The sequence below is a fragment of the Sitophilus oryzae genome, unplaced genomic scaffold (genome assembly GCF_002938485.1).
Source record: "Sitophilus oryzae breed Bouriz unplaced genomic scaffold, Soryzae_2.0 scaffold_1809_pilon_pilon, whole genome shotgun sequence".
NCBI classification, from domain to species: Eukaryota; Metazoa; Arthropoda; class Insecta; order Coleoptera; family Curculionidae; genus Sitophilus; species Sitophilus oryzae.
The window spans coordinates 542,724-562,892 of NW_022146512.1; the positions used below are offsets into that span (position 1 = coordinate 542,724).

The window sequence follows — 20,169 nt, forward strand, 5'->3', positions numbered from 1 at the left end:
TAAATATAAATCCTTCGTCTTGGACACATATCCAGAATCTTAAATTAGCTGATTATTCATTTCATAAACCAGGTCCTATTGACCTTTTAGTTGGTGCTGAATTGGTACCTCATATTCTACGTTCGGGACGGGTTTTAGGTGAACCGGGTCAACCTGTTGCTTTAGAAACAATTTTCGGATATATTCTTCAAGGTATGGCAGTTTCTGACCATGTACCGTTACATAATTCAACTTTGCTAAGCTGCCATACTTCTATTGAAAGTAACTTAGATATTCAGCTTCAAAAATTTTGGGAAGTTGAGGAAATTCCTAAAATTTCTAGCCTGTCTACTGAGGATGTCCAGTGTGAGGAAATTTATAGATCGCTAACTTATAGAGATCAGTCTGGCAGATTCTGTGTACCTCTTCCGTTTAAAATACCGAATCCATTCTTCCGTAATACATGTTATCAAGCTCGTCGACTATTTACATCACTAGAGTTCCGGCTTGCTAAAAATCCAGAGCTTCGTAAAGCTTACTGTGAGTTTATGCAGGATTATCTCAACAATGGACATATGGTATTGATCCCCCCGGAAGACTATAACTCTCCTATAGCTTACTACATACCTCATCATTCTGTTATAAAAAGTGAGATATCTGGACCTAAGCTTAGGGTGGTTTTTAATGCTAGTTTTCGGGACACGAATGGAACATCTCTCAATGATTCTTTGTTTATAGGACCTAAGTTACAACAGGATATTGCTTCTATTCTTTTAACTTTTAGATATCATCTATATGTTTTTATTTGTGACATTAAGCAAATGTATAGACAAATTCTTATTCAACCACAATTTGAAAACTTTCAAAGAATCATATGGCGTTTTTCTTCAGATGAACCAATTCAAGAATACAAACTGCTCACAGTGACATACGGGGTATCGTCTGCTCCATATTGTGACGGTTCTGTTTAGTGCGGGCAGTGTATAGTTACGAAGGATCCAGACAAAGGAGCCGACGGCGGTAGCGGTCGCCAGCCCGGTGAAGAGGGGGGCGAGCGGACTAAAGGAGTCGAGGCGGCAGTCGGGTGTCGACCATGATTAGGGACACTTAGACTACGCGATTTTTTTAGTATTAAGTAAAAACTTTGTTATCTGAGTCAAATTAATAAATCGACCACTTGTGCACACGATTCGTCTTCTCTTCCTCAACCCGAACACCCAGACCCTGGGAGCAGTATCCGTCCAAGAGACTGCTGCATAAATTGGCGCCCAACGTGGGGCTTGAGGTAGAAGTTTGGAAGAAGAAATCCGGAAGGAGTTGCAGTAAAAACAAGTAGGATCGTTTTTTATTTACTTATAGTGGGAGTGTACATCATTGGGTACCTATACTAAAGAAAAATATTCTCTAAAGTGAGATATAAAAGGAAAAACTATATTATTATTTTATTTGTGTTTTATAAAGAAGTTATTGGTTTGTCAGTATATAGGACAGTATATATCATAGTATATATCATATTAATACAATATTGTTAATTTCATATATGCAAATCTTATATAAAAAGAAATATAATGCCTCCAAAAAGAAAAGTGAAAAAGAACAGTAAATATTTTGAGGATAATGTTTCAGAGGAAGAAAACAGCCAGTCCGATTTTTCGGAAATGTTTTTGAAATTCGGTTCAGATATTGGAAAATTACAAGAAACCGTTGCTAACTTGTCTTTGAAATTAGAAAATAAAAATGAACCAAAAAGTGATGTACAACCTCATATGCAGTCGCATACAGACAATGCAAATAATTTTAATTTTTATATATTAAACTGGAGAGAATTAGGGGGGTCGAATTTGATTTTCCACCCTAATGGGAAAGTTCACCCTATGGTGTTCTTAAGAAAACTCAAGAAAACTTTTATTGATGCTGGGGTACCTCCAGAAAAACAAACTAGCTTAGCTATAAATTGTTTGAAAGGCTCTGCAGCTGATTGGGCAAGTCTTAGAGAACATACATTTAAAAATTTTAATGATTTTGAAAATGCTTTTGGCGATAGGTTCTGGGGGGTTGATAAACAAAGAGAGCTTTACCTCGAACTGAATTACGGTAAGTTCGAAAGCGGCAAACGCGCGGACTATTTTCTACACATGGTAAATCAGGCTAGTTTTTTATCAACGCCTATACCGGAAAACAATTTAATTGAAAAATTATCAAAGCATTTTTCACCGGAAATAGAGAGGGGCATCATCACTCTGGGTTTTAAAACTATTGATGAAATTCAAAATTATTTATATAGATTAGACGAAGCCGACGCTCGGCAAAGCGATTTTTCCTACACGTCTCTAGCGGCGCGGCGAGATCAAAGAGTGAACGTGAACGGCCAAGTTAGACGCGGCGGCGCAGGGGGCGGCGTAGATCGGAGCGGAGACTTTTCGAGAAATAACGGTCGTTGGCGTGACAACAGGGATAGGAGGCCGAATAATTCGCGCGAAGTAGGAAGGCAGGACCGTACCGAGGATAATATTTGTATGTTGTCGAATTTTATTCAAAAGTCTGAGGATTTATTGACAGATTCCGACGGTGAAATTAGTAGTGAGGAAGATAACGATTTTAAATCACCTATTATACAGGGCGATATCTGTAACGAAAGAGTTGAAATTTTATTAGACAGTGGTAGCGAGGTGTCGGCAATTTCGCAAGATTTTTATGAAAGAATAAAAAGTAAACAAAATATTCCTATATTACCGGTTACAAATAGGTCGATAATGATTGCGATTGGTGCGAAACCATATCGAATTAAAAATCAGGTTTTGTTAACAATTATTTTAGACAAAATTAAGTTTGATGTTTCATGTTTAATAATTCCAAAATTAAATAGAGATATTCTATTCGGATCTGATTGGATGAAAGTATTCTCCGCGAAACTTGATTTTAAAAATAAGATGCTTAAGTTTACAGTAGACAAAGAAAATTATAATGTGAAATTTGTAAAACCGCAAGATTATACCGAGGTAGAATCTTTAGTTATAAATAAAATTGAACTAACTAGGAATAATAGTACTATTGACGATAAAGGAAAAATAAAACAAAGGCATGTTTACGATAGTACAGACCTTGAGTTAGTAGTAAATAAATCAAATTTAGAAAAAGATAGGGATAAATCTAAACTTTTAGCAATATTAACCGAATATAAAGACGTATTTTCTGAAAGTCCAGGGCTAGTTAATAATTATGTACATCATATTAACATGAAAGATACGGAATGCTTTAATCCACAGTTATATCCGATTCCTTTATGTTACAAAGCGGAAGTAGAAAAATATATACACGAGATGACAGAAATGGGTATAATTAAACCAGAGTATACAGAGTACGTGTCACCTTTAGTAATAGTTAAAAAGAAAGATAAAACTATTCGAGTTTGTTTAGATGCACGTTTTTGAATTCTAAGATGAATAAAATTTTGTAAATCCGCCTAATCACACACGAGATTTTATTTAATTTTAAACAAGGTCAAGTTTTTAAGTACCATTGATTTAACGTCATCGTATTGGCAGATCCCGATTAAAAAAGAAGATCAGAAATATGTAGGGTTTATTTTTGAAGGATTATCGTATACTTTTAATAGAGTACCTTTTGGATTATCAACATCTATGGTGAGTTTAATACGCTGCCTGACCAAAATATTAGGGGTGACGGATTATTTACTAGTATATGTAGATGATTTAGTTATATTTTCCGATAGCATTGACCAACATTTACAGCATTTAAATATTGTTTTAAGGAAGTTAAAATTAGCGGGCATGACAATTAAACTACGAAAATGTCAATTCTTTCGAAATGAGGTGCATTATCTCGGACATATTATTTCTTCTCAAGGGGTTATGATAGATAAAATCAGGGTAAAATCTATTAATGAATTTCCAAGACCGATTAATATTAAAGCATTGAGAGCGTTTTTAGGTTTAGTTAACTATGATAAAAGATTTTGTAATAACTATTCGGAATTAACATTACCGTTATTAAATTTACTAAAAAAAAATCAAACATGGAAGTGGAACGAAGTACATGAAAAAGCGTTTCAGGATATCAAAATGTTATATTTAAAGGTTACTATGGTATATCACTGTGACTTAAATAAGGAGTTTTATATCGAATGTGACAGTTCGAATTACGCAATCGGGGGTTGTTTATATCAACTTAATGATAATGATAAACAAGTTATCGCTTATCACAGTCAAACGTTAAAACCTCACCAGCATAACTATACTGTAACGGAAAAAGAATTGTGGGCTTTGATCTGTTGTTTGAAGCAGTGGAGATTTGTATTGTTAGGTCACAGGTTGATCATCAGGAGCGATCACAAATCTTTAGAATATATGTTAACTTGTCGATTGAAAGGGGCACGTTTGACACGATGGATTTTATTTCTGCAAGAATTTAATTTTGAAATCCAATATATAAGAGGCACAAATAATATTACTGCGGATGTCCTATCGCGCTATCCGGTTAAAAATAATATTAAATCTGAGTTTTTTAATGTTCAACATACATCGCTAAAAAGTATTTCGTTGATGCAATTACCGGGCTATTATTCGGAATTGAAGAAAAATCTGAAAAAGTTACGGCTAGACCAATTAGCAGAACCATGGATTAAACGTAATATTAAATTACTGGAGGAAACTAATCATGAAAAAATATTAAATTCAAGAGAAAAACGTGTTATAAAGTGTTTTATTTTACATGAAGGGCTCTTGTTTAAGAATCATGATTTGGGATATAAGGGATATCGTCTTTGCGTTCCACAGTCTCAAGTTTTTGAGTTAGTTAAGCAACAGCATGAATATATCGGACATTTCGGGAAAACTAAAACCTTTTGGTACATGCAAAAGTATTTTTATTGGCCGAAAATGAGTAAAATAGTTCGACAGATAGTAGCGGCATGTGAATTATGTCAGAAATCAAAGACTTCTCCTACTAATTTTGGTCCGACTCAAGCGGTGGTTCCGAAGAAACCAGGGAATTAGTGTGCGTAGATTTTATGGGGCCGTTGCCACAAGGAAGGGGTGGTGTGACCCAGCTATTTGTTATCGTAGATGCTTTCAGTAAATATGTAAAATTATATCCTTTGCGGAGAGCTACCGCATCTGCTACACTAAAACGACTTTTTTGAAGATTATATTCTAACGTTCAGAAACCCAAATGTATTCTAAGCGATAATGGTACTCAGTTTCTCTTCTTTGCAATGGAATGAAAGATTAACAAATGCAAATATTAAGGTTAAAAAGATTTCAGTATATTTTCCGCAGGGTAATATTACAGAAAGATACAATAAGGAAATAGGTCGATTATTAAGGGCGTATTGTCATGAACAGCACACTAAATGGCCTAACCAATTATCTTGGGTTGAGCTATGTCTTAATCATATTATTAATGAAAGTACAGGTTATACACCAGCATTTCTCCAATTTGGACGCACACGTCAGAATGTAGTCGAAGGATTTATAAGCTATCCTAAAGTTGAAAATGCACCGGTAGATTTAAACAAATATTGGATACTAGCCTATGAAAATCTAAAGTCAAAAGCAGAACGGCGAATCGCGAAACAAAATTTAAAAATAAATCCGGTTATTTTCAAACCAGGCGATTTAGTTTTGGTTAAGAAGCATGCCCAATCATCTGCAGAAAACAAAATAATTAAGAAATTTATCTTACTCTATGAGGGACCTTACATTATTACTCGAATAGCGGGGCCCAATTCTTTCTTCTTTATATAATTTCTACTAAAGAGGGTGAGGAACTTCTAGGAAAAAGAAATGTTAGAAATTTAAAACAGTATAAAGAATATAAAAATGATTAAAAAAGACTGCATAGGAGGGCAATCTTAATATTATGTTAAAAAAAAAATGTTAATTCTTTCAGAAAACAAAAAAAAACTTGTTAGTTAGCTATTAGTGTTAGTTTTGGAGCAATTTGGTTTGCATTTACACTTATTTGTTCTTATTATGTAAGCAGTTTTCTTTGCGATTATTTTATTTGTGAATTTTATACCATATTATTATGTTGTAGTGGTAATGAGCTGTAATTTCTGTTTGTCAGCTACTTAAATGTTTATACTCCGTATTTAGATTTAAGTAGGGGGGGTGATGTGACGGTTCTGTTTAGTGCGGGCAGTGTATAGTTACGAAGGATCCAGACAAAGGAGCCGACGGCGGTAGCGGTCGCCAGCCCGGTGAAGAGGGGGGCGAGCGGACTAAAGGAGTCGAGGCGGCAGTCGGGTGTCGACCATGATTAGGGACACTTAGACTACGCGATTTTTTTAGTATTAAGTAAAAACTTTGTTATCTGAGTCAAATTAATAAATCGACCACTTGTGCACACGATTCGTCTTCTCTTCCTCAACCCGAACACCCAGACCCTGGGAGCAGTATCCGTCCAAGAGACTGCTGCAATATTTAGCTCTTCGAACACTGCAAGAACTTGCTAATCAGGGAGAGTCTCATTTTCCTTTAGCTGCAAAGGCAATAAAGAAAAATATTTATATAGATGACGCAATTTGTGGTGCAAATGATCTAAAATCTGCTCTAAGTTTGCAACACGAACTTGTTGATCTTATGCGTACTGGGGGGTTCGAATTGAGAAAATGGGCAAGTAATCAACCTGATTTGTTAAGCCATATTCCTCCTTCTGATGTACAAATGTCTTGTAGCTTTGACAAAGAAGAACCTTCGTTCATTAAAGTTTTAGGTCTAAAATGGTGTCCAAAATCTGATGAGTTTACTTATTCTTTTAATCCAGTTGATCGCCAATGTACTAAACGGAATATACTTTCCGAAATTAGTAGAATATATGACCCTATTGGTTTTATTTCCCCAGTTATTCTATTAGCAAAATGTCTTCTACAAAAACTCTGGGAATCTAATATATCTTGGGATGAAACTCCTTCTACAGAAATATTGCAGGTCTGGAATAGGTATAAATCCGAACTATCTCAACTAGCTGGAATTAGAATACCTCGACGTGTTATTTCTGATAATATTTCTTGTATCGAACTGCACGGTTTCTGTGATGCTTCCAAACTGGTTACGCAGCCGTCATATATTTTCGGACTATCAATGATAGTGGTCAAGTCAGTACCTTTTTGGTCACTGCTAAGTGTAAAGTGGCTCCATTAAAAATTGTTTCATTGCCTCGTCTAGAGCTCTGTGCAGCTGTTTTATTGGCGGATTTGCTTACTTTTGTTACTACTACTTACGCAGATTATCTCTGTTTTAATTCCATATATGCATGGTCTGATTCGACTGTCGTTTTAGCCTGGTTAGCTGCCAGTCCTCATAAATGGAAAACTTTTGTAGCTAACAGAGTAAGTCATATCCAAGGCAAAGTTTCTAACACTTCCTGGCGTTATGTTCCGTCCAGTGACAATCCTGCAGATTGCGCATCTCGTGGTTTAACTGCATCTCAACTCTTAGAACACAAAATTTGGTGGCGCGGTCCAAACTTTCTTCAACATTGCAACCGAGATGTCTGGCCTGCTCAACCTCATTTAGAAATGTGTGAATCTGTCTACAGTGAAGAAAAACAAACATCTCTCCATGTTTCATTAGAAGAAGATATCATATGCGATCTGCTACACAAGTTTTCTTCGATACGTAAAATTCAAAGAATTTTAGCCTATGTTTTAAGATTTTTCCTTAAATCTAAAGATTCACTGCAAAGTAAAACCTCTTTTATTTCATCTTCTGAAATGCGTAAATCATTGATTTATATTATTCGACATGTTCAACGAAAGACCTTTTCAGACATTATAGATAAAATTCTATCAAATGCTTTACTTCCTAAACCTTTTCGGAAACTCGCACCTTTCTTGGACTCGGAAGGTCTTGTCAGGGTGGGTGGCAGACTTAATAATAGCAACTTCACTTACGATGTAAAACACCCTATATTATTGCCTAAATCACACAGACTTACTGATTTGATTATTGAGTGGATTCATCAAGCAAACCTTCACCCAGGTTTAAAGACATTGCACTGTTTAATCCTTCAACAATTTTGGATACTATCTCCACGAAGTTCTATATACAAATGTTTAAATCGATGTATTCGTTGCTTTCGCTGTAAACCTAAATCATACAATCCTTATATGGCTGATTTGCCATCGTTACGTATTTCACAATTGAAGGCTTTTTCGTCCATTTGTATTGATTTTGCAGGTCCCTTTTCTCTAACAATGCATCGATACAGAAAAGCCAAGATCTATAAGGGATATGTTTGTGTTTTTGTATGCTCAGCTACCAAAGCAATACATCTTGAAGCTACTTCAGACCTTACTTCTGAGGCTTTTTTGGCCGCTTTTAAGCGTTTTGTTTCGCGTCGTGGCAGATGTTCTTTTATTTCTAGTGATCAAGGTACTAATTTCAAAGGTGCCAGCAACCAAATGCTTCAATTCGCCCAGGTTGCGGCTCAAATTTTATCCATTACTTGGAAATTTAATCCACCCGGCAGTCATCATTTAATCATCATCTTAATAGATTGTCAAGATGGCAACTAATTCAACGTATGCATACTGATTTCTGGAAACGTTGGTCTCAGGAGTATGTACATTTAATGCAAGAACGGCATAAATGGACCGAACCTACTCCTGAAATAAAATTGAATTCATTAGTTCTGATCAAACATGAAACAAAATCTCCGTTATCTTGGGAATTGGGTAGAGTCATAAAGCTTCATCCCGGAAAAGACAATATTGTTCGTGTAGTCACACTTAAAACTGCACATGGGATATTACAAAGACCAGTTGTCAAAATTTGCCCTTTACCTGGCAACTAATAAGGTAAAATAATTCTTTATACATTTTTTTATTCTTAACTTTGCATTATTTTTTTTTCTTTATCTTATTTTTAAAAACATATGTTTTGGTGGGTGGAATGTTAAGGAAACTTAATATTTCTTATAAAATTATTTTCTTTTATGTAATTTCTTAGATTAAGATTAATTATTTTAATTTCTTTAAATTTTAAATTGCCGCACTTATACCTGCTTCCTGCAACATCAGTGTACGCATGCCCGAACACTAGGAAGTGTGGCATACAGTCTATTACAAACCGTCGTACGACGAAATTGGTCAGCTAACCGGTACGCGCCGAAAGTCTGAACTTAAAAGTTAAATCCCTTCAAAAACGATTTATGTTAGTGTATGTGTGAAAATTAGCGCTGAGAAGATCAAGATCGAGAAGAGGGCCCTCTGAAGCTGTCTGAGACGACCATTAAAGGTAGGAGCAGGTTTCTCATTTCTCTGTGCGGTTTCTCCCAGCTATTAACGTAATTTTCATTGATAAAATAAGACCAGTCAAACTAAAATTTAAAATTAATACAGTCCACAACTGCATTTCTGCACACTATTCAAACCAGTTAAAAAATATGTAGGTGGCTCCCTCTACTAGTAGGAGTCATAATGACATCAAAATCAAATTTCTCATGTCAAAAAACTCCCAGACACCAATTTTCATGCAAATACTGAAGTTACTTCAGAAATTATTTGGAAAAATTCGAAATAAAAATGAAATTTCTACACCCTGTATCTCCGAAACTAAGCATTTTTATACGAACTTTTTTACTTGTTTTTATCTGCAGAATATGCTGCCGAAGTTTCCGGAATACAATTCGGACCACCCTGTATATGAGCAATTCATCGGCGTGTTATAAATACTTTAAATAACATTACTTACTTGTACAAGAATTTCCATAATACCTAATCAGTTTTATTCTTTTCAACGTTTTTCCACGTAAATGATACATAATTTTTATAAAAATTAAAAAAATAAGGAGAAAAGTAATAAAAATTTAATAAAATAACGCACTGTTTTCGAAGTTTGGTCTACTACCGTTGTATAAAAATTAGGATAAGAATGGAAGGATTCTACCTCTACCATATCTTCTAAGAATTACTTATAAGTGTAATTTTTAAATTATTTTTCATATTCATTAAGTCCAAAATGCTGCTATTTCAGTTCTTTAAAAACGCATTAAAAATTTATTCGTTTTTGGACTTGATGTTTTGCTTCTAGACCGACGATATTAGAAATATATATGGTTATGAATATCATATTTTTTAAAATCTAATTGATTATTTCTATATCTGTTTGGGTAATATTCAATTCCATTTTCAAAATTTCAGACAATAAAGGTTGCTATCTCCAGAAGTATATTTTTATTTCTTATTTCTGCAAGACGAATATCTGTTATCTCCCTATTGTGTCTGAAAAAAATTGTGTAACACGAAATATTGAGTTTTATTGTTCCCCAGCAAATAAAATTCTTATCTCTTTATCATATCGTTTTTTTGCTCTCCTGTAAAATTATGAATAATGGAGTTAGCAGTTTATCACATTTCACCGACGGTATATGGATGATGTACGTATCTATATACTTACATTTTATATAATGGAAAATAAATTTCTTGCAGTTTTTAGGTATATAATAAAATCATATAAGAGTTTTTTGCCTTGAACTGCTAATATAGAAATTAATTCCACGCTGTGTTCGACATAATGTGGATCAACCTGCTCTCACTACCGGTTTCGGGGCCCTACCCCATCATCAGGTGAGCTTGGGTCGTTTCCACAATATGTCGAGCACAGCGCAGAGTATATAAACACGACTTGTCGTAAAGTAGCGGTAAGATATTAAGTCCCGCATCGCGAGATAGCGGCCTCTGTGCAATGGTAGTACTTTCGTACCACCGAGGCACAACTATCGATAGTATATAAAGGCTTTTTTCGGCTAGCCCAAATTATATAATGGAAAATAAATTTCTTGCAGTTTTTAGGTATATAATAAAATTATATAAGAGTTTCTTGCCTTGAACTGCTCTCACTACCGGTTTCGGGGCCCTACCCCATCATCGGTGAGCTTGGGTCGTTTCCACAACATGTCGAGTACAGCGCAGAGTATATAAACACGACTTGTCGTAAAGTAGCGGTAAGATCCTCGCGATGCGGGACTTAATATCTTACCGCTACTTTACGACAAGTCGTGTTTATATACTCTGCGCTGTGCTCGACATATTGTGGAAACGACCCAAGCTCACTCTTATATAATTTTATTATATGCCTAAAAACTGCAAGAAATTTATTTTCCATTATATAATTTGGGCTAGCCGAAAAAAGCCTTTATATACTATCGATAGTTGTGCCTCGGTGGGACGAAAGTACTACCATTGCACACAGGCCGCTATCACGCGATGCGGGACTTAATATCTTACCGCTACTTTACGACAAGTCGTGTTTATATACTCTGCGCTATGCTCGACATATTGTGGAAACGACCCAAGCTCACCTGATGATGGGGTAGGACCCCGAAACCGGTAGTGAGAGCAGGTTGATCCACATTATATCAAACACAGCGTGGAATTAATTTCTATATTAGCAGTTCAAGGCAAGAAACTCTTATATACTTACATTTTTTAGTAGTGAAGAAGACGCTAAATTAGAATATAATAGAGAACAAAATGAAAACAGGGATCGAAATACAGAAAGGCCGCAACGTTTTTCAGCTCGACCTGCATCTGCTTGGTTATCGATGTATTAAATTGGCTTGGTTAATCTATATTTTTGACTAAAATTGTTTCAGTTTCAGTGGTGGTATTAGTAAAATTAGAGTCGGTATATATGGTTCAAATCAGCTGTTAGAGCCTCAAGATGATCAGTTCCGTTTTAGAGAAAGACCTTTAAGAAAGGTCAGTATAAGAAGGCTTTCCTTAAGGGGCTATAGGGGAATAACCAATACGACATTAGAACTTATTAAAAACATAAATTTAAGTTTACTAGATGTTACTTATACTAGTGTGACTAAAGCTGCTATTGAGGAATATTTGATATTTAATCCAAATTGCAGAGTTGTTCATGAGAATTTTTGTGTTTGTAAACCTAGGATTCCATGCTGATTTATATATAAATCTTAATTTTAAGTTTTTATTTATATTATTTATTAAATATGGAAATATATTTTTATTTTGTTAAAAGTTTTAATCAATGATTATTATAGAATGTATTTATTTTTTTAAATATAGTCATTAATTTATGTAGCTTATATATAATGTGAAATTTCGTTACATAGAATACATGTAGGGCCTTAGTGTAGAGCATAATATAATCAAGGACTATTTTAATTTTTAAATATTTTTTTTAAGAATTTTACATTTTTAAATAGAATTTTAGTGTTCTTTAAAATAAAATCCTTGTCGTTGAAGATCCACTTTTGCTTCTTGAATCTCCTATAAAATAGCCAAGAACGTTTTTTTGCTACATTATAGAGATTAAGAATATTTACCTTTTGAAGTTCATCAGCGGCTTCGTTACAGTTATTAAATGTAAAAACTCTGTACAAAACTATTATTAGAGCATATATCTACAACAAAATATAGTCATAATATAATATTTTATAATTATAAAAACGTACCCCAAATAACACAATAAAAATTATAGGAGAAAATAACAGTAACTGATAATAATCTTTAACAAAAATGTTTTCAATTTTATTTGTAAGTAGGGCTAGCCAAATTGCCCCTAAAGCACCTGCTACAAAAATCCATTCCATTAATTTAGTCATATTACTATTATTTTTCAATCAATATAATGCTTTTATCAAAAACTTTTTCACAAAAAAAACATGGAAAAAGACAAAGGACCTACGCATAGGACCTACGGCTGCAGATTAAAAAAGGATACACTATTAGTAATGGGAATATATCGAAGGGTAGGTACGATAGAACTAATTCTAAGGCCTTGACGGCCTTGACCTTGATGCCTATAGACCAGAGATATAGACATAAGTATCATCCATGATACAAGATACAAAGAATTACTGAACGAAATTGGAGCCGCTATCGATCCAGAGATATGGAAGTGGTTTGGTATCTCTGTATCGATCATACCAACATTGCATACCAATGACTAAAGAATACAAAGACATGGGTATACCAAGACATGTAACGGCCATATACGGGCTGCAGCAAAATTTGTGAGCATTTTTTTGGACATAACGAATGAATCATCAACGACAATTTTAGCGATTTTTAATAATAGTTGGTTGTGTGTAGTCTTTGAATAAGAAGACTAAGGAAGGAGCATAATGCTATCCATGTATTCATGCATGGTGGGCGGAAAACAAGCGGAAAAGCCACCATAAAAGCTCTCTAGGGTGGGGATCCTTGACAGTTCTGTTTGACGATTCATTTGACATATTTGAATTTGATTTGAAATTTTGTGGATTTGTCAGTCTTTTTATGTTATTTATTATTTATTCTACTACTGATAGTTGTATAAAGGTAGTAAATCTAGATGGAAATTGTGGCAGAACTTAAATTAACAGTGACACTATCGCGATTTATCGAAAAAGACTCTAAAATAGTTGGTTGTGTAGCGTGCGGTAGATCTCGGCAAAAATTGAGTGAAATAATGGAACAACTTTTCGCTAGTAAGTGACTATATAATATAGATACGTGTAGTTTTATGAAATTCACTTAAATTAACTAAATTATATATTTTTCTTGCATTTTAGCTTTTATTTATTACTTGTCAAAGATTAGATGTCAAAGAATTTAGATACGTTAATTTGACTTACCTGCTTCAGTAGCGTATCGGATGTTTGTGTTAATAAATACTTATTATAACTTATCTATTTTTATTAGAATTATATATTTTTATAACAATTTTAATAACTACCAACATTTACTCACAACGTAAAATAAAACAACAAATTATTGAGTTTACCCCGCGTCTACCCTACATCATAGTTTTACATTTTTTAAATAAAATTAGAACGACACTGATAAACCGGAATTTAAGTCGGCCATATTTGAGGCCCATCGCGGTGTACCTAAGATTTTTGATATGCTCCGAGGATATATAGAAGAAGGATATTCAACTCCCTATAGCGGGCTATGTTGGAAAATATGCCGTATTTTGTCGAGGAAGACGATTTCGTCACGACCAATGAGCGTCGAGTATTTGAAATTGAAAACCCATAAAATAATAAATACAAGAAGAAGTGTCAAGTCAATGTTAAATTATGGAAACAGCGTGGCTGCCTGGGTAACTAATTTTCAGATATGGCGGCTGGGACATTTGACATGACTATGGAGGGCTTAAGACTCTATGGAGGGACTTACTATGGAGGGCTTAGACTCCATAGACATGACATAGACATGACAATTTCAATTTTATGAAATTTAAATACTTATTATAACTTATCTATTTTATTAGAATTATATATTTTATAACAATTTTAATAACTACCAACATTTACTCACAACGTAAAATAAAACAACAAATTATTGAGTTTTACGTCTACCCCTACATCATAGTTTTACATTTTTTAAATAAAATTAGAACGACACTGATAAACCAGATTTAAGTCAAGCCATATTTGGGGGCCCATCGCGGTGTACCTAAGATTTTTGATATGCTCGAGGATATATAGAAGGATATTCAACTCCCTATAGCGGGCTATGTTGGAAAATATGCCGTATTTTGTCGAGGAAGACGATTTCGTCACGACCAATGAGCGTCGAGTATTTGAAGTGAAAACCCATAAAATAATAAATACAAGAGAGAAGAAGTGTCAAGTCAATGTTAGGGGTATAGAAACAGCGTGGCTGCCTGGGTAACTAATTTTCAGATATGGCGGCTGGGACATTTGACATGACTATGGAGGGCTTAAGACTCTATGGAGGGACTTACTATGGAGGGCTTAGACTCCATAGACATGACATAGACATGACAATTTCAATTTTATGAAATTTATTTCCGTTTCCGGTTTTTAATGGCGGGCTGTTCAGGAGGTTTAAATGAGGGTTAATATACTTTTTACTCTTTCTAGTGGTAAATAATACAACAAAATTACTCAAAAATATTTATTTGGAATTTAGAACAATGTAAATATGCAAATCAACACAATTAAAGAGCTATAAACCAATAAACTACTGTATCAATATTAAATATTTAAATAATATCAGAGATGCTGTGTTAAAGCGAATTAGTAAAGTAACAGTGCATTGACTTACAGAAACTTGAAGATAAATAAATGTTTTCACAGCTTCACGGATAAATAACTGGAAGCAGGAAAAAGGCAACCGGAACCCACACAAAACCTGGAATCAAAAAAAATATGTAAAAAATATAAATATAGGTACCTACATAAGACTTTTGTGAATTAAATCAAACAGGACTTGAATGAAAATAAAATGAATAAAAAATATGATACATATACATCTAATACCTCATTGTATTTTAAAAATAATCTACATACATAGATTTATAGCATTATTGCTATGACCTCTATGTACCTATGTGATATGTAATTACGCATTTCTGTTCATCTTTAGAAAATTAATGTAGGCTAATAATAGTTCAATAATCATAATTTACCTTGTATAACTTGCTTTCAATTGCTCAAAATCACCGATCAGTCTTTAAAGTAGAGATACGGGAAAATCCTTGGCAAAGAATATCCCAAGATCCTTGGGTTTAAAGCTAAAAAAATATAAGAACAGTTAATATATTACCTATTTTTACATATAATATGGCCCATACCTACTACACGCAGAAACGTCGATTTCATCATTTTCTTCATGTAATTAATATCATATATACCTACTTTATTAAAGTGTTAACAAGGAACTTTATATCAAAAAACATCTTTGTACTTATAAATTTCAGTCGAAATATCAGAAACAAACTTCCAATCAAATCTAAACGGCAAAAATTAAAATGGAGCCCGACCTTGCCAGAGGCCTCGGGAGCTGACGCTGACACACAGACAAAAGACAAAAGAACAGGACGCCGACGTGCATAAAAATGTTCCGTAGCAGAAATTGACAGAAATCATATAGAAATATTCAGATTTTTGTCTAGGACAGTCTAGAAGGCCATGCTTTCTGCCTGGGTAGAACCGCGCCACAACTGTTTCCAATTTTCCGGTTTACTGTCACCCCCCTGTGAAAACCTATTAATTGACGGTAACCTATGTTTTTTGACTCATTTCACTGACAGATGTGAAGAGATTATTATTGTAATTTATAGATCCAAACGTTTTTTGAAAAAATAATGTATTTTAAAGTTATTTCCTAGAGTTTGGTTTCGCCTTCTATATTCTGGTATTTGTCTACTAATAAATAATATCTTATTTTGTATTTCGATGTATGGAAATCCGCAAGTTTTGTATCTGAAGCCGCAAAAAATTTCGCTCTATAGTGAGAAAAATGTTATTATATCTTTTTAGACGTGTAGAATTACAAAATTTCTTATTTCAGATGTTCTAAATGTGAGTGCATGTCAAAAATTTAAATATATACTTGAAATATTTCATGTTATATGCTTTGACATTTTTTGGAAGTAAACAAATATTGAAGAAAGTGTTGTGCCTTCACAGAATTTAAATTGGCATTAGGAATAGATTTCCTTGATTTAGTAATGATATTGCTCATAGAAATTGATAATATGAAGAATAACAATACATGAACATAGAATAACAAGAAAGAAATTCTAGCAGCAAGTTAGGTTATGAGATAAATTTTATTTATATAGTTTGTTTAAAGAGTTTAATTTGAAAAAAAGGTAAAACAATTATTATTGTCCAGGTCATATTTGATAACTGTTGTGAATTGATAACATAAAGAAATGTTTGCAATGGATATTAATAAATTCTAGCCAATTTGTATGATGTACAATGCAGACAATATTTCTACCTCCTAACGCACTATTCGCGTAAAAGAAGATGTGGGTATTGTATTTATAGGTAGTTAATGATACATGGAATATATTTCTATATTATTGCAATAACGATGTCTTTATGTTGTATTTTTTTGGAACAGATTTATTATTAGTTGGCTAGTGTGTTAGTAGGATAGCCATTGGTAATTATAAAGTATGAAGTTGTCATGTATTAATAATAGGAATTGATCAAAGCTTATACATTTATTGTGATATTTATATTGTGAATTTAAGTAGTTAGTTTTGGTTGTTTAATAAACGAATTAATGTGCTTATTGTGCATCTAATTAAAAGAACAATGAAAAGTTGAATACCATAGGGGTACGTATGTTATACAAAGAATTTGCATCAACATTTTTTTGGTTATATACTTGTACTGATATTTGTTTCTTGAACTAAAGAATTATACAGTACCTACTACACAATATAATAATCTGCAGCTACATAGGTAGGTAGCTGTTGGTAATTAAATTTTTTATCTAATATAATATCTAACATCAGAAATATTGTTAATTATCAACTATAAACAACTAAGAACTAGAATTATCAACTATAAACACAATATAATATACTGTATCTTAAGCAATATGTAATTATTTAACAATTATTTTTTTTGGGAAATAAAAACTGGTACTAAATTCTTTTTGACTATTTAATTTCTAAGTCACAAATAATGGTGGACAAATAGCAAGAAAATTATACAAGTAAAACATAATTTTAACTTATTTCTCTAATGGAATTTTGGTATTGATCTACTTAGTAGGATATGCAGTTTATCATATTTTTGAATATTTATATTCAATATTGTTCAGGAACAGCCCAATTACTCTGAAAAAAAAATATATGGTCAAATTCTTTGAAAAGAAACTTTTAAAATCAGTAATGATAAAAAAATATATAATTGTTGTATAGCAGAACCAGGGGACACAGAATTAGGGGAATTAACAATAGATTATTAAAAACTGCCTTCTCTTAAAAAAGTAGTATTATATGCACTTAGAAAGACTATAAAGGATATAAGTACGCATAGAAAGAAAGTAAGTATCTATACTACTGATATATATATATAACTATATATGAATACGATACCTACAGTATACAATATTATTAGTATAAAAATAACAGCACAGTCGGCACACTTTAAAATAAAAAAGCAGCATAATATTCAGGTATGTATAAAAGTAAAATTTTCTCAAAAATATTAGAATATGAAATAAATTGCAACTAAATTTTAATTAATAAACATAAACAAATAAAATTGTCAGTGTTATTAAAACTTATGCAAATATATGTTACCTTAATACTTGTCTTTAATCCTACTCTTCTGACATGGCTTTTCAAACTTATCCCCAAATCTCAATTCTTGTTATTAAGAATAATATTTATGAACTTTTGTTTCCATATTAATTTCAATATATTTGAATAAAACTGGAAAAATAATCAATATTGACACTTGAAATATTAATTTCTTATGTCCTTAAATTATTTATATCGTGTTATACATAATATTTACATAAATATTCAATTTAAAAATAGATCAGCACTTGAACGAGTGAATATAAAATAGTATATCATCAATTTCTATGAGCAATATCATTACTAAATCAAGGAAATCTATTCCTAATGCCAATTTAAATTCTGTGAAGGCACAACACTTTCTTCAATATTTGTTTACTTCCAAACAATGTCAAAGCATGTAACTTGAAATAATATTTCAAGTATATATTTTAATTTTTGACATTAAGCACTCACATTTAGAACATCTGAAATAAGAAATTTTGTAATTCTACACGTCTAAAAAGATATAATAACATTTTTCTCACTACAGAGCGAAATTTCTTTGCGGCTTCAGATACAAAACTTGCGAATTTCCATACATCGAAATACAAAATAAGATATTATTTATTAGTAGACAAATACCAGAATATAGAAGGCCAAACCAAACCTCTAGGAAATAACTTTAAAATAAATTATTTATTCAAAAAACGTTTGGATTTTGGATCTATAGATTACAATAACAATCTCATCACATTTGTCAGTGAAATGAGTCAAAAAACATAGGTTACCGCATGGTTACCGTCAATTTATATGTTTTCAATTTCAAATACTCGACGCCGATTGGTCGTGACGAAATCGACTTCCTCGACAAAATACGGCACGTTTTTTTTGGGCCAGTCGAATATCCTTATTCTATATATCCTTGATATGCTCCTTCTTATTCAAAAGGGCTTTTCGGAAACTGTGATCTGATTGATCGGATTGATAGGATTACTAATCCAGACGTTCGAAAAGTGATCTCAAAACGAGTCAATGCGTTCGGAAAGTGATCCGAATAACTCGATTTTTGCCATATGTTGTGATCCTACTAACCCTCCTAATGAGGTGGGTAGAATTAATCAGCTGATCATTTCTAGGATAATTTTAAACGTAACGGTCCGCATAGAAGTATAAAGTTTTTTAATAACCGTTTTGTCCGAAATCACTTTATCTAATGTTGATCAAATACATGATATTTTGTTAGTGACCGTAAAAATGAGCCAATCAGCATAGCATCAAGTAACTCTAGATTTTAAATAAATAAAAAACCAACAAGTAATTCTAAAGATACTGACTGCGAAAAAGCACTATCGGAGACACCCAATAGGAAAAAAATGAAAACTCAACTACAGAAAAGTGGTTTAAAACATTTAGATTAAAATAGCCAGGCATAATGAAAGAATGGAACTTGATAGACAATTCTGAAAATTTTCATCACAATTGGTAGATAAAAATTGATATATTTTTTTATTATTAATATGATGGAATGTTTATTATGTTGGCAGTAAATAAATGATTAAAATAAAGTTTATAGTGTTTTTGTTTTAAATGGCATAATTTTAAAAAAGCCTAAAATAAAACACATTTTGTTTTTATAAAAAATAGTCTTACAGAAACTAAAAAGTATACTTAAAGCAAAACAAATAGGATAAAAATAGATCTTATACAATCGTTAAAGAGGGATATTAGGATTATTTGTTTAATTTATCTCTTTTTACGAAATATATTTAAATGTGATTGTTAACCCGGTAAATCTAATGATCCAACCGTTCGTAATTAAACTACCAGCTGATTACTCTCAGCACTGATCTTGGAACAGCTGATTAGTAAACTACCTAATCTAGGATTTTATTTCCGAAAACCCCTAAAGTGTGTAGTGAACTTTGGGCAAAGGTATAGGGTAAAGGTATGGAACCGGTGGCAGACCTTGAAGCCCATTTTTGCTGCATTTGATTATCGATACTACCCAAGCGCACATATTCGAGGTTGCCAAATTGCAGTTTATTTTCGAATTATTTGCAGTGGAAATTTTTTTTTTTTGAATGTTAATCAATAATAATACAAATTCTATAATTAATTTTATAATTTCAGATTTATCTTGATATCCAAAATT

The 20,169-nt window shown here is 32.8% G+C and overlaps 3 protein-coding genes across 11 annotated transcripts in view; 2 read left to right on the forward strand and 1 right to left on the reverse strand.

The window, feature by feature from the left end:
- The window catches only part of LOC115883118, a 57,157-nt gene extending 44,941 nt beyond the window's left edge, over window positions 1-12,216 (forward strand). For 5 of the 9 annotated variants that reach the window (XM_030901422.1, XM_030901427.1, XM_030901424.1 and 2 more), the window contains 2 exons: window positions 11,436-11,549; window positions 11,599-12,216. In XM_030901422.1, coding sequence (XP_030757282.1) covers window positions 11,436-11,549; window positions 11,599-11,911 — 427 coding nt within the window. In that variant the 3' untranslated portion in view covers window positions 11,912-12,216. The remainder of the gene's footprint in view (window positions 1-11,435; window positions 11,550-11,598) is intronic. The other 4 variants (XM_030901426.1, XM_030901429.1, XM_030901425.1 and 1 more) reach the window with 2 other exon arrangements.
- LOC115883119 (dolichol-phosphate mannosyltransferase subunit 3) lies at window positions 11,979-12,687 on the reverse strand. Its single transcript, XM_030901431.1, has 3 exons — window positions 12,427-12,687; window positions 12,298-12,375; window positions 11,979-12,241 (listed from the first exon to the last, which is right to left on the reverse strand). The coding sequence occupies exons 1-3, from the start codon at window positions 12,574-12,576 to the stop codon at window positions 12,182-12,184; spliced, it is 288 nt and encodes a 95-aa protein (XP_030757291.1). The 5' UTR covers window positions 12,577-12,687; the 3' UTR covers window positions 11,979-12,181.
- Window positions 12,688-19,049: 6,362 nt separating this feature from the next.
- Window positions 19,050-20,169, forward strand: part of LOC115883103 (zinc finger protein 271-like) — a 44,213-nt gene continuing 43,093 nt past the window's right edge. The window contains exon 1 of the mRNA XM_030901396.1: window positions 19,050-19,121. Within this exon, the coding sequence (XP_030757256.1) occupies window positions 19,050-19,121 (72 nt within the window). The remainder of the gene's footprint in view (window positions 19,122-20,169) is intronic.